At 36.7% G+C, this 14981-nt stretch overlaps 1 protein-coding gene and 1 pseudogene across 1 annotated transcript; both read right to left on the reverse strand.

Annotated features, from left to right (window-relative positions):
- Window positions 1-872: 872 nt before the first annotated feature.
- On the reverse strand, window positions 873-6867 carry LOC103975300 (actin-depolymerizing factor 11). The gene is made up of 3 exons (XM_009390225.3): window positions 6696-6867; window positions 2676-2941; window positions 873-1264 (listed from the first exon to the last, which is right to left on the reverse strand). Exons 1-3 carry the CDS (start codon window positions 6714-6716, stop codon window positions 1114-1116), a joined length of 438 nt encoding a protein of 145 aa, XP_009388500.1. The 5' UTR covers window positions 6717-6867; the 3' UTR covers window positions 873-1113.
- Window positions 6868-7483: 616 nt separating this feature from the next.
- Window positions 7484-9724, reverse strand: LOC135604853 (oxygen-evolving enhancer protein 2, chloroplastic-like; annotated as a pseudogene).
- Window positions 9725-14981: the final 5257 nt, after the last annotated feature.

Below are 14981 nucleotides of genomic sequence, written 5' to 3' on the forward strand. Positions count from 1 at the left end.
TTCTGTGTACAATTACTGTGTGTGTCTGAATTGTTAGTCGGTAGTAGGCGTTGTTCTGAAATGCTTGCCGAGCAACGGTGCGCATCCTCCGCGGCCGCCGGAATTGGTCTCGCAGATACAAGCGATGCTCACCGTTCAAGTGCTCGATGCCGTGTTAAACTTGGCGTTCTCAGGTAAGATGCTGCTCAGATCATCGTCATTACTCTGCTCACCTCAACAACCCGTGTCAGCGTGGCCACCACCCGCGACATCGATGGTCGGAGCAGTGCTGTGGCTACATCGATCGGACGGGCGGGCTGGCCGGCCTTCATCAAGCCATGACAACGCTGGGTCCAACATCTCTGATTCGCACTTGTTCTTGTGCAGATCGCAAGCCTGTGGAAAATGAATAAAAAGGATCACCATGCCAATTGCCAATAGGAAATTCTTCCTTCTTAAAATACAAAAATATAAAAAATCACTAACTTGCTGGCTTAATGGACCAATCAGAATTATCTAAAATGATTCGTTTTAGGTTTGTGTTCGATGATCCATCAACTCAACATCATCTTACAGATAAAAATTTTGATGGAGAAAACAACTGTCACATCAAATATAAAAAAAGAAACGACCTCTATTGTTATTTGTAAAGTTGAAATACTAACTACAAGACTTAATCAACGAGATTAAAAGTTTTGACTCGAATTATGCTTTAAAAAAAAAAGCCCACCATACAAAGCATTTGTTTGATTTTTTTTTAGATATATATTTTTTCCTCGAAAACTAAAAGACATGAACTTCCTGAGGCACTCTTCTATAGTATTTTTCTCATAATTAAAAGTATTTAAATTGGCAAGCCTCTGGCACAGAATCAAGAATATAAACAACACCAATTAACAGTGACCAGACAATTTCTGTGATATTGGAAATATTACTTTCGATACAAGTTTGCATGAACCACTTAAAGATACCACTTTCCGACAACACTTGATTTATATATTCAGAAATGTTCAGCAGCATAACCCAATCACTTTTAGTATTAGAGTCTCAAGCTCTCAAACACAATTATCCAGAGGACATAAATAGCTAATTCAACGTCTGGTGGCAAATTCATGATCCCAAAATATCTCTAAATTAATGTGCCCGGTCTCTCAGGATCTCAAGGTCCACCTCTGAGGGATCAGTTGCCTGAATCTCATAGTGAACTCCATCCATCTCTCTCCTGAATCTATCCTTGGAGGTGGCATACAGCATCTTAGCTCGGATTCGGGATATAGAAGGAGACCTGATGGCAGAAGCAACAAGAGAAAAAACAATGATTATACCCTTGAATTGATGTGTAATATGTATAGAAGTGGAAGACAACATCTAAAGATAAAAGTATCCAACCCAACATAAAAGTACTCAAGTTTCATACAAAAGAAGCAACAGATTGAGAAATCAACAAATCACCAGTAAAATAGATGAAAGAGTAATGCAACCTACCAAGCACCAGAAATGATACTTCACATGCACAGATGCTTAAAACAAAATGGAGAATACTTCAATTTGTCAGAACATTTTTTCCCAGTGGTGGCAAAAGGCATAAAAAATTATTGTAATTTCCATTTGTTCAAGACCTATAATAGTTTGTTGTGCTAATTACATTTGCAAGGAAAGCCTGCAGCTGGGATGAGCGAACAAATATCAAATTACATGAAAGGAAAGCCTAGCTTCGAGTTAAAGCAAGCGAAGAGAATCTATCATATGAATCCTCTTAAAGTTTTGGTGATTGATGAATAGAAAATCTCAAGACTAAATGTAACCTAACAAAAAATAATTTAATTTTTTTATGAAAAGTTATTAATTATTTCCAGTAGACTACTTTATCAGATATATAACTGAGACTTCTGCTTTTACTGATCAGTTCTGTAAAAACTATGTACGGTAATATAGGGTTAGAGCTATTAAAAATTTGTGTATCTTTATTTACCTTGAAAAAGCTGTCTTGAAGGTGTCATGCAGTTTTCAGTTTCGTCGACAAAAAACAATCAAATTATCAAGACTGACAATCTGAAGCAACTAAATTAAATAAGTTCAGGCATAACCGTTTGCCAAAAAAGAACTTGCATTCTGATCCCCCTTCAAGGACATTACGAAAGATAACTGGATATCTGAACACACATCTGCTTGTACGTGCACACAACATCAAAGACAAATTAGGGAACCATCCAGTTCGTAAGGTTTAAATGAATTTTCAGTGGCTGCAGGTAACAACTACAGTAACAATAAAACTCTGTACTCATTGTTATGGTAGCTTGGTTTCACAATTTTCAAGTCTACTACGATCTCAGCACCTGCTAAAGATCCCCGTATTCAATTGATGGGCATCATAACTTCACAAAGTCGAGGGGAGAAAAATTATCACCACTAAAGCCCACTTATTTTGTAAATAATTTCACAAAATTAAAACAATGAAAAATTTTAAGAAATAAAAGCAGCTTATGCCTTCTGCAGCTGCCAGCAAAAAACACCTAGTAGTACCTTAAATAGATCATCTTTTTCTTTTGGAAAAAAAAGAAACACCAGGTAGTGCATGTCTATTTTGGCAATACTTGGTTTAGTCAGATTAAAAATGTATATATATCTCAAAGAATGTCTCACCATATTAGCAGCAGAATAGAGGAGAAAAAAATTTCTAGCATCAAGAATCTCACCAGGCTATGAAAAAGATCTTGCTCTTTTGACAATTCTCTTCAGTTACAAAGTCGAAATCATAGACGGCATAACGACAATCATTCTCAGGCAGAGATGCCAAGAAATCATCATAGCTTTCAGTTGCACCTCCAGTCTTCTCCACAATAACCTGCTTTTGTTTCTCATCAATTTTGAAAATCACATATCGATGTGTCTTCTTTCTTTGAAGCTCCAGGAAGATGTCCCTGCAATCCTCAGCAACACCCATCCCAGAAGAAGCATTTGACTGAAAACAATTGATGATAAAAGTCAAACATGACATTGCGGTTCTTCAAATTGTTCTAATAAGCATAATGTCTAAACTTCAACAAAATATAAACAATATAAAAGATGTTAAGTAACTAAAGTCATGTTCGACCAAAATAATAGTCCACTCAAACAAGAGATAATGGTCTGTTTTACATTGACCCATGAGAAAATAACTCTGACAGTGTTTTCTGTAGGAGTGTTACTGGGCCCTGAATCATGGCAGCCAGGGCAGGAGGGTAAGTTAGATAGGAGCCCTATACTTTTAATATACATCAGTGTTCCAATTTCCAAACTATCCAATTCAGTAGCATCAAATAAATAAAAATAAAATAATAAAAAATGGTTTCAATATCAAATTCATCTAAATAAGCAAAGGCAAATGCAAAATATATCGAGGTTTCCATACATAAAATTGAATTGCCCAAGATTTATGATGCCACAGTAACCTACTGCTCAGTAGGTTGAGTTTGTGGATTGTTACAATGATATAGGTAAGCCAGATCAATGAGTCCCATTCAAGGGAATCATGGCTTCAATGAAATGGAATTTACATAATGCTAAAACAGATTGGTGTGACTTAGTCGTCAACAGATCATTGAGTAACAAATTGAGGTGTTTATTGGGAGGATGCCCAATGCAACAGAATCTATTTCCAGAAGCAGAATCTGTAAATATAAACTCTTAACAGATGTATGATAATCTCCCTTCAGATTATTTATGTTACATCAACAGAGGATATTTACACAATCCTTAGCTTATAGGATGCTGAAAACCAGTGAATCTGTTTGGCAGAACCATGCACTCGAGTACCCTTTGAATCATTGACATAACTGTCTTACTTAGATTAAGGTGTACAAAAAAGGATATTATGCTGAAGAATAACAAAGATGACTTCAATACTTCAAATAGGTCAGCTAAAGGAAAGCATAGAGCCATTACTCATTATATATGAGAAAAATCTTATTATAGAAGGCATAACAAACCAATAAGGAGGGAATGGAGGATTTTGTTGGGGAACTTGTGATCTTAATGTCTTATGCAATCCTATGCCCTGTATAGCGGTGTCATATTGACAGCACTTTACTTGCCACATCAAGGTGTCTTATCAAGAGCACTTCATTGCTCTGTAAACAATCTCAATAAAATTAAGACACATGCAAGTCATAAAAGTGTAAACTTCTATATCATATTCTCGAGGCAATCAAGGGCATCCAAAATGCAATGATCTAAGGCAAAAATCTCAAGACTACTTTAACAGATACATGATGGCCAAAGCGACTTGGTCTAATGAACATGCTACAAGATTAATTCATAAGACAATTGTCATTCCATACCACACTTGTTTTGGAGATGAAAAATACAAAGGACCCAATCTTGTATATAAACACTCTGATTGAAAACAAGATGATTGTAAAGCCTTAATTTAAGAATTACATGATGCATCACATAGAAGAAAAATCAAGATTCACCATATCATGATGTACTGCCCAGTATGGGTGGTACATACCGATCCAACAAAGGATTGGTACGGGCGATACATACCGATTTGTCAGTACACCCCACTGTATCATGTGTCAGTACATCGATATGGGTCGACACGTACCGTACTGATGACCGATTGGTACACCGGTACGAACCGATAAAGTGAACAATGAGAAAAACTATTCTGGAGGACTATATGTCACTTAATGAGAAAAGAAAACTCATGAGGATCTGTTAGGCTTAAACAACAAGGATTAATTTTGAAGAAAGATATATCCTTGGTGAAAGACTGGAAGAGTCTGTTGCAGTTAAAATTAATTGAACAGACTAAGATTCCATTGAACTTAGAAACAATTAAATGCATTAAATAGTTTAAAATAGTACAGAAAAATATTTTTATTTTTTTTATTTTTTTCAGAAGAATATGTAAATAAGAAGAAAGAATGCAATTAAAAAATCAATAAACAAAAAAGGTAAAATTTCATGCGGCTTAAGAAGATAATTGGAAAATAAAGTGAAAAAAATAAATAAGAAACTATCAAAGGCATCACAAAAAAGGAGGAAAAAGTAATTAGAGGCAGCAGAAAAAGCATTATTTGGAAGAACATTCAAAATAATGGCTAATTTAAATTTGTCTATCTGATTGATTTAATTCCACTTCAATGCCTCAAAAATCAAATTTGGCTCAAGTTCTATAAGAAAATTAAATTAAAGCCCAACTCCCCTCTTGTTCATATTTTTTAGTTGCTAAGCCTAACATAAGGATGAATTGTACGATAAACATATAAATATTAACTTTTAAAGAAAAAAGCTAGAAAATAAAGGGTATAACTAATGCTAGGAATCTAAATTTGCCCAGTAAAATTCTTTAGATGATCGGCTGTATTATTCAGCAAAAGAGGTCTGAAGTAGGCATGTTTATAAGTTAAGAAAATATTTATTAAATTGGAGAGAAGCATCTAGTGTATTATCATTCACCCCTTTTGTTAGACTAGCAAATTTGTCAAATTACAAGAACAAATACTACAATAAAAATAACATAACCAAAACATTTCTGGATGACGACCTTGGTACAACGGTAAAGTAAGACTCTATATATTGACCCTCCCGAAACCCCGTATTGACGGGAGACTTGGGTACGCCCTTTAACCAAAACATTTCTTGAGGGAAAAAAAATGTCCCAGGTCGTGGACCCCAAATTTGATATTTCTAGAAACATATTAATTTTGAATTTTAGTTTATTTCATTTCATCCTAAAAGATATTTTTTCTTACATCTATTGTAAAGCGTGCTAAGCTTTGTTGAGGTGTTTGCCTTTGGTTTCAAGCCCAGGCTCTAAAACCCTTCAGTGCATGGGCCTTGACAACAACTTACCTACAAATGAACTATTCAGTGAGTGCTGTACAGGTAAGCGAGGCATCTCGTTACACATCAAGGTACTTGAACAAGAAGATTAGACCTAAAAGAACAATCAGAGTTGTCCAAGACAACGGATGGCAAGAGGCAAATCACTTAAATGAATCCCCTTTTAAGGATGGCAAACTAAGCAGGCACCATAAAGAAAATAGCTAATTCGGGCAGTGATATCAGGTTAACGTGCAATGAGAAACACATTAACGCAGCCACGCAAGCATTCTGAAATCTTAACTGTAGCAGAATGACAAAGGAATGCATGATGATGCAGCTATACCGTCCAGTGATGTTCCTCACACCACTTTACAAGGACTCCAGAAACTGGGGCAACAGTACAACTAAATAGGCATCAACCAGTAGACAGAAAAACCAAAGAATCCAGGAAGAGAAAAACATAGAAAGGACTGCGTATATTTACTTGAATCCATAAAGAAAATTCCATCAACAAGGCAAATAACATCATGGAAGGCCTATAACACCGTAGACGGCAACATGGTTTCGTTTTCTACGAACCCTGCTGCTTGGAAAACCCGATCGACCCCAAGAACTCACTTGATCGACAACGCAAACAGAGATCGCTTAAAAAATCTTAAAAAAAAAAAACAAATTAACACGTAAAGAAAGCAATCAAGATTCATAAACGGCTCCGATCAAAAACCACATGCCCTGAAATAGCCCTAAATTGAACAACGAACCTCAAGACCATCACATTAATCACAAGATAAGGAGATCAACAAATCCGATCTTATTAATCGACAAAAGAAATAGAAACAAAGAGAGAGAGAGAAAAAAGGATCTTGATCAAGAAAAAGAAAGTGGAGAGAAGAAGAACTTACGGACGATCGGAGGAAAGCCATTTCGACAGAGCGAAGAACCGGCTCACATACGAATCCTTCAACCCCTTGGTTGCGACTATAAAAGAGAAGGAGAGGAGGAGAAGCAAAGAGGAAAAGAAGTGGAGAGGAAGCTAACGTACACCGAAAGTGAGAGAAAAAAGGAATCGCCTTTTTCCAACGATGATCGCTGTGGGAATTTTTCCGCTTTCTTATTTTCGGATAAAAGATTGCGACTCCACCAGATGGCACACGGAAAGCGCACATGATAAGATACGGTCTCTTTTTGACCGTCTGATGGCGGCTCAACGGTGGATGGAGTGGAGGGTCGGGTATTGCCGCTCCTGTGATCGCGCCTCCTATTTGGAATGGGCCGGGCTGGATGTTTGTCGGAGGTTTACGTCATTAATATATTTATGATAGTTTTATCTTATGTTTTCAAAACAATTACAAATTAAAAGACATATACAAAAGCCTATGGTTTTGGTTTTGGTTTTGGGATGAGAAAAATATTAATATATTTTTGTCAAATTATATCACATTGTATCTGATGCTTTCTTGTTTAAAAGAATTAAAATTTTGTATTTATATATTTTAATTATTGATTTATGTTAATCGAATTTGAATATTATTATATTTTGTTCTAACAATCTAAAGCAAAATATGTCACATACAATTCTCTTAGCAGATTCAAATCGATGTTATCTTAAACTATTGATCAAAATATTTAAGCTGAAATTAATAATAGTACACTCATGAGATCCTTATAAGTCAATCTTAATCCTGTTCGTTCGTGAGACTAATCAGGGTGTTACATTTGCTGTGACAGCTTGTGCCATGCAGATGTAGAGCTTCCCATCAGACACGGACGCTGCTATGAGCCGATGCCGTCCTGGTCAAAACTGGGACGAAGTAGTGCTGTTTCCCATCGATCGCCGGCGTGGAGGTCTCCGAGATGTTAGCAGTCGCCACCGCATCAGCGTCAAACTAAGTAAGCGTGTTTTCGGAGCAAGTAGCCAACCCTGTGTAGTCAATCTTTAGCAGATATCCTCAATGCGCGGGGATCCGGTTTACCTGTGACGATAACTCCTCAGGGCTGCCGGAGTCGGTGATGGACTTCTTGGAAGTGGGTGTGTGTGATCATGACGTTGACGTTACTGTTGGAGTCGAGGTTGTCTTCGAACCTCAGCACCTTCTCGCTGGCGTTCCATTTGGAGGGGGATCAATAGCTTGAATCCGTCGCCGTTGTAGGGCAGGAAGTCCGGGTTGGTCTTCGGCTTCCCGAGGACATTAGCTGCACCAACATGGCACCGGTTTACATGCTGACGCAATCTGAACGTAGAGATCTACCTGCTTCGCTGTAGGCGGCATCGGCAGGCGAGACCTTGGAGCCGATTGCCGCAGCACCGACGAGTCCGGGAGGTGGTGGCGGAGGGAGCAGGGTGGTGGAGGAAGCATGCAGACGAATATATCGGTAGAATCTTTAGGTTGCTTGTCAACGATGACTGGTTCTTCCAATCGGAAGGTAATTTGTACTGTTTGGTGAGCCTTTTGTTACTATCAGACATCATATTCACATGCTGCACAGATCACATCAGAAAATTTCAAGTCTTCTCAATGCTCTGTTGTACAGCTTTACCGGTTCACAAGGAGCTGATATCTGAAGTCAATTTATGCTACACTAAGCGTTCGCATGGCAGTAAAAACAAAGATGATCATTGTCATCAACATTGAATACATAAAAAAGGTCTGCAACTAAAGGCTGGGCTGCACTGTTTCTTAATCTTGAGGAATGCATCTTCATCCTCTGTCCAGATTCCTATTTATTTTATATCATTCCACAATCATATTCTTTTTTTTATTTATGATGATTTTTTCCTCTCTTTTTTTCTTGAGAGTTTTCTGTGGAAGATATTATTAGAACAAAAGTTGTTTTAATGCAGTAAAAAAAAATATATCATACTTTTTTTATATTATATTATAATTTTTTTTTACAATATTATTAAGTATTTTAATATAGTATAAAAATATTATAAATATAATATTTTTTATAAAATCTATATAATATATTTTTAGACTGTGTTATAGTATGCTTTTAGTATTAATAAAAATATTATAATATAGTATAAAAATATTATAACCGAACCAATTCGTCCTATGAATCGGTCGATAGAAAAATAATAATATTTCAGGTATTAGGTAAAAAAAATGATGTATAAAAATTTTGGACATGAAAGGCACTTCCAAAATATTTTTTTTTGAAAATTCATTCTAAAAAAATTATTAATGGTAAATTTTAGGAGAATTTACCTAAGGCTAAAGTGGGTAGAGCATTAAATTCAAAGCCACAATGTCTACAGTCAACCCACATGACAGAACCAAAAAGAAATGGAGTAGTTTAGAAAGGCCAAAGCAAAAAAGTGAGAGACCAAAACAAGTCTGATGGATGTCTGAACCTCGAGTAGGGATGGCACAGAGAATCCCAGTTAGATCCAAGCACTCTCAGACAAATCCCAGGCCGAAGGAGTACTGATGGCAGCACAGTAAGCCAAAACTCCATTTTTCTTTTTCCTCCATAGCAAGATGAGAGTGAAGGACTGCCCTCAGTCACACTCCTCTTTGTCTCTGCAGAATGTACATGTGGGTGAGGAGCCCCAAAAGTGATTCTTCCTCATACCTATCTCACCCTACTACTATGACACCCCAACAATCCATCTCTGACCTTCCTCACATGAAGCACGCCTATGGCCAGCTGAGTGACATAGGGTTTCTCTAGGCAGGTACAGAGGAGGAGGAGGAGGAGGAGGAGGAGGGATAATTTTAGGGTTTCTTTTTTATCTTTATCTTTTGAACCGCGGTGGGTGGTGGTGGTGGACAGGTAAGCTTAAAGTTACGAGCGTTCTCGGGTTCTTTTACTTGGATGTGAGCTCCTGCTGTAGGTTTCCTCTCCTGTATGCGATGGGAAGTTGGTAGGTTTTGCTGCTGCGAGGAGCAGCAACAGTACTTCCAGACGGTAAGCTTCGTTTCGCCATCTTGCTCCCCCTCCTCGAGAACAGCTACGAGGGTCGGATGAAGTCGGAGACGAAGGAGGTCGTGAAGAAGAGGTGAAATGGACTGTGCCTGGCTCCCTGCATGCCACTCGTATCGACGCCAATCATACCCACGGATTGGCAACTGCGGCTGGCGTGTGAGGAGCCAAGCATACCTCTCTCTCCCTCTCTCTCTCTCTCTCTCTCTCTCTCTCTCTCTCTCTCTGAGATCTTTGTTCTCTATGCTGTTTCGCAAAGCTAAACTCCATCGAAGACTGAATCTTTTATGGCTTTTTCATTTCTATGATTCGCTCGACTAATTCTCGCCTCAAATATGATGCAGAATTCACTTGGAGGTTTGCGCTTACACTGCAATCTAGCGTTACATGCTTATCTCTTACACAGCCCTCACTCAGCTGCCTGTGTGTTGTTACATCATACACATACACATCTTTAAGAACACTCCATAGACAAATGTGCAACAGCTACACTTTGGGTTCTTATTTGCTGATGCACAAAAGCTGAAAGTTTAAACTTCTGCTGCTCTTTTATATCGTTTATATAGTGATGCTTTTGATCTTAGCCATCTTCTAAAGGTGGCTCATATCACATTTTTCTACATGCCATCTCAAGAAACCTTTCTCCATTCCTTGTGTTCGGACATATATTGCATGATTTTTTTTTTGAGAGAGTATGAGCTTCAAGTCCGCGTCTCATCAACACCACCAAATTAGAAGCACATATATACTTCATTTTTAATGAAGATTGAGAAGACTCTTTCTCCGGATTCTCAACATTCCCAGGGAGAAGTTGAATCTTTGTTGAGAAGTCCACCGTAATCGTATCTGATACATAAAAGTATGATTACATTTCTTTTGTTGAGTTGTAGTCTGTACATTTCTTGTATCATGCTAATAGCCTGTTTGAAATAACTAAGTTCTATGTAATTCAATATCCACTGGCTCTTTTGCTTCCATGATCTAACTTTCTTAGGTAAACATAACTATAGTTACTTGCGAATGATGTTTGTGGATTACTCAAGGATAGAGATACTGTTCTTTCTCTGTCATAGATGTTCGACACCTTATCGTTTCATGGTCAATGTATATTGCTTTTAGGTTTTGTAATCTATTCATGGTCTTATTCAGGTTGAATGTGAGAAGAAAAGAAAACTCATAATGTCAGCGCATGGGCATGAAAATATTTTCTTCGATTCGGAAATCCAAGAACACTTCTCTCTTGAGTTCTTAAACTGATCTTTCTGGAAATCAGAACCATTTTTGAGTTCTTAATTTCATCTCTTCGAGAACCCGGAAAATGCGTTATGGACTGACGAATTCTTCACACAGAAAATTCAGATACATTTAGAGGATCACCATGAGAAGATGAGAGAGATGGATGAAAACCAAGTCAAATGATCAAAGCTAAAAGTCAAAACAATGTCAGCTTACAGGAAGCTACAACATAAAGCTAAATCATAAGAGCCTGACCTATGAACATGAAGTCAAGTGCTAAACTATACATGCTGAACGACGAAACTAAAGCCATAAGATTGCTTTAAAGGAAGCTAAATTGAATCATATACGCACACCTTATTCTCGAGTGCTTCTATTCTTCATACAATCCCTTGCATTGCATGTAAGTGCATTAATTTATTCCCGTCCTACATAGCCCGTATTCTATCAGGGATTCAGCATCTTATTAGTGAATGAAAGAAGTTTGTTCCTGCAATAAGTACTTTCAAGCAAGTCAAGTGTCTATTGAGATACTGACTCTACAGTATGTGTACAGAATTGAGGTGTGTCCCGTTCAATTCTTTATTGAACTTAAATCATGTGTTCTGGATAAAGTGAATAGGAAAATGAACACCTTTGCATTCTACACTGTTGATGGATGAGGAACACACCTCTGCAGGGTATGGGTGAACATGTGACCATAGCTCCATATGTTTCTATATCCCATGTTTGTTCCCTTGTGCTTCTTACAATGTTCCTTTATCACTTTCCTACACCTTAGCTGTTGTGCACTCATGCTTTGTATGATGTTATTGATTAATATATGTAACTATTATTACTGTTATACTTTTTTTTGTTTTTCGTAACTTCAATTTTTTTATTAAAGAAATCACATCGATATGAAGTTAGATATCTCAAATAGTTTTATTTTTATTGATGCACACTAGGTATGTTCAAGTGCCAGTGCACTATGGTGATGGATGATTCATGAGTTGTGTATTGAATTAGAGTGGGATAGAAATCATCGCAATGAGGATATCTTGCCCTCCTGTTTGAATCCAATGGTAAACAGCTTATAGAACTTGCAAATTCTCCATAAACTACAAACTCCGTGGGCAGAAATGATTGGCTAAATACAGAATAATGGTTCTGATGTTGATTCAATAGTTTCATAGACAATTATAAAGTAGTATTTTCATAAATAATTTAATGTAAGTATATCTCCATCCAAATAATGAACACTTTTATCATCTTTGCTAAGTCTTATCAAGGGTTAATTACATATTAACCATTAGTCAAATAACTTTAGTGTTTCAATCCCTACACTTTAAATATTTACATGTCATCTAGAACCATTTATTTTAACAACATCAATTTTATCGATGAAAAAATCAAAACAAAAAAATAAAAAATAATTTTAACGTGAAAAACATCTTTGGGAGCGAGTGATAACAACTTTAACGTCAACACGAACGTAATTGCTTGACTGATTCCGATGAAGATAAGATCGACTCTCACTACGATGCCACCCGCCTCTACGAGGAGCTTACTACCCGATGAAGATAATTGCTTGATGTTGCTAAGTCTTATCAAGGGCTAATTACATATTAACCATTAGTCAAATACCTTTAGTGTTTCAATCCCTACACTTTAAATATTTACATGTCATCTAGAACCATTTATTTTAACAACATCAATTTTATCGATGAAAAAATCAAAACAAAAAAATAAAAAATAATTTTAACGTGAAAAACATCATTGGGAGCGAGTGATAACAACTTTAACGTCAACACCAACGTAATTGCTTGACTGATTCCGATGAAGATAAGATCGACTCTCACTACGATGCCACCCGCCTCTACGAGGAGCTTACTACCCGCCCCACGTCGCTTTGTATCTGTGTCAACGTTGACACAGTTGCCAACGCCGATACTAATGGTGATGGTTGCAACAACATATACAACAAAGATAGAAACTACCTTGTCACTATCATGTTAAGTGGATCTCAACCTCGACCCAAAACTAAAGTCACCAAACTCCTACCGTCTTAGTTCCAACACCACGTCTCGTTGAGTAACCCTTTTACCGTCTTGCATCTATATCAACACAAATGTTGAGCAACAAAATGTTGAAGAAAAGGATCAAGATTAAGATCCATCCAACAAGTCAACGACACAACAAAAGCTCCAACGACCCTAACTTCGGATCAAGATTAAGATCCATCCAACAAGTCAACGACAAGATAACCACCATCTACATTGATAAAATTATCACTCAACAACTGTACCTTTATCGACATATATGCAAAGCAACCTAGGGTGATCGACGAAACGCTTCTTAAGGACACAAGTAGCATTGCGATGAAAGCAAATATTATCATCGTTGAAGACAACTACATCAACATTTGCATCAGCATCAACCACCATCGACATCATCCATCATCGAATATTTAAGATTAATAAATCTTAATATTACTTTTATAACTATAAATATACATAACTCTAAAAAATATAAAATATTAAATAACTAACTATAAAATTAATCTATAATTACCCCCTCATTAGAATTATCTCTTTGATTCCTTGTCATAAGGACTAGCACCATTTACAAGACACATTCAAAGTAACTCGAGATGATCGACAAATCGCTTCTCATGAAAACTAGTGGCATCACGATAAGAGAAAATCTTATCATCATTTGAGACAACTAAACAACTACATCATCATTGACACCAACATCCGCTACCACCGACATCAACCATCATCAAACATTAAAATCATATTTTTTAACTTCTAATTTCATATTTTCATCCATAAAACTAACATTATTAAGATAAATAAACATATATATTTTACTTTCCTAACCATAAATATCTCACAACTTTACAAAGATAGCTAACTATAAAATTAACCTATAATTACCCTCGTTAGAATTATCTCATTAATTACATGTCGCTATACATGATTATCCATACCAATATCGATTTTTCAAATCTCATTTTTACTAAATCACGTCGATAAAATGATTTTTAGCATCAGGCATCTAATAACACCACCACCTTGTCAAAGCAAACCAGAGTACATGGAGATGCCTGCATTATTGCTGTTGTCTCTGATTGGGATGCCATGCCCTGCAGCTTTTGCTGAATCGCCTCATTAAGCATTCAAGACTCCTGCAGTCAGATCTTCCATAACTTGATCATCAAGAACAAGAATTACATGCCCGATCATACGAGCAAGAAGCTGTTAACAATCCATTGAATGTGCCTAAAGTTCTAAATAACGGTTGTGAAAAGAAATTAAAAGGTGAGTGTTCATATCATCCACATTACCACAAAACATCATCAATATTATTCAGGTCTATCACCACAGATTTGCTACACTAAAAAAACGGTAAGATGTTCAAAAATCCTTCGAAGAAACTTTTAAGTCTATATTGCATGATGGAAGTTCCTGTTAGCAATGTGATTCAATAACATCATGTAATACAACCCTACTTGCCGAGGCTCATTTACAATAGATTCTGAACAATTGACATGAAGCAACAAAGGAGTTGACTCTTGCCATTTGCCCCATTACCATAGCGTACACCATATGAGAAAACAGAGTTGCAATCTTACCACTGTTGTACATCTTGAGGAAACATTTATGCCTATACTCTCTTGAGGTTGTCACCAGTAATTTACTTTGTAATCTAATCAACACAGCAGTCAGTACAAGCAAGAGATGTGCCCATGGAATATTAAACTCCATGCTTGCCTTATTACCTATGATCAATTGTATAAACAATTCTCCAAATGATATATAAACTTCCCACACATACACTTAATGTTAAATCCCTCCATATCTTGTGTATAAATTCCAGATTTTTATTTGTAAAGCCATCTTCAGAATGGACTTTTCTGTCGCACAAGATTGCCCCTTTTCAATAAATCTATAGCCCAAATTGGACTCAGTACACTCATCCACACATGATTCATATCATAAAACGATCTAATTCATTTCATAAGTTGTTCGATTAAAATT

The sequence above is a fragment of the Musa acuminata genome, chromosome BXJ2-2 (genome assembly GCF_036884655.1).
Source record: "Musa acuminata AAA Group cultivar baxijiao chromosome BXJ2-2, Cavendish_Baxijiao_AAA, whole genome shotgun sequence".
Taxonomy (NCBI): Eukaryota; Viridiplantae; Streptophyta; class Magnoliopsida; order Zingiberales; family Musaceae; genus Musa; species Musa acuminata.

Coding starts and splice junctions, on each gene's coding strand:
- LOC103975300 (XM_009390225.3), bottom strand. CDS start 6,716: ATGGCTTTCCTCCGATCGTCC. Junction 2,942..6,695: donor TGGCTTTCCTCCGATCGTCC/GTAAGTTCTTCT, acceptor AATTGTTTTCAG/TCAAATGCTTCTTCTGGGAT. Junction 1,265..2,675: donor AAGATCTTTTTCATAGCCTG/GTGAGATTCTTG, acceptor TTCTGCCATCAG/GTCTCCTTCTATATCCCGAA.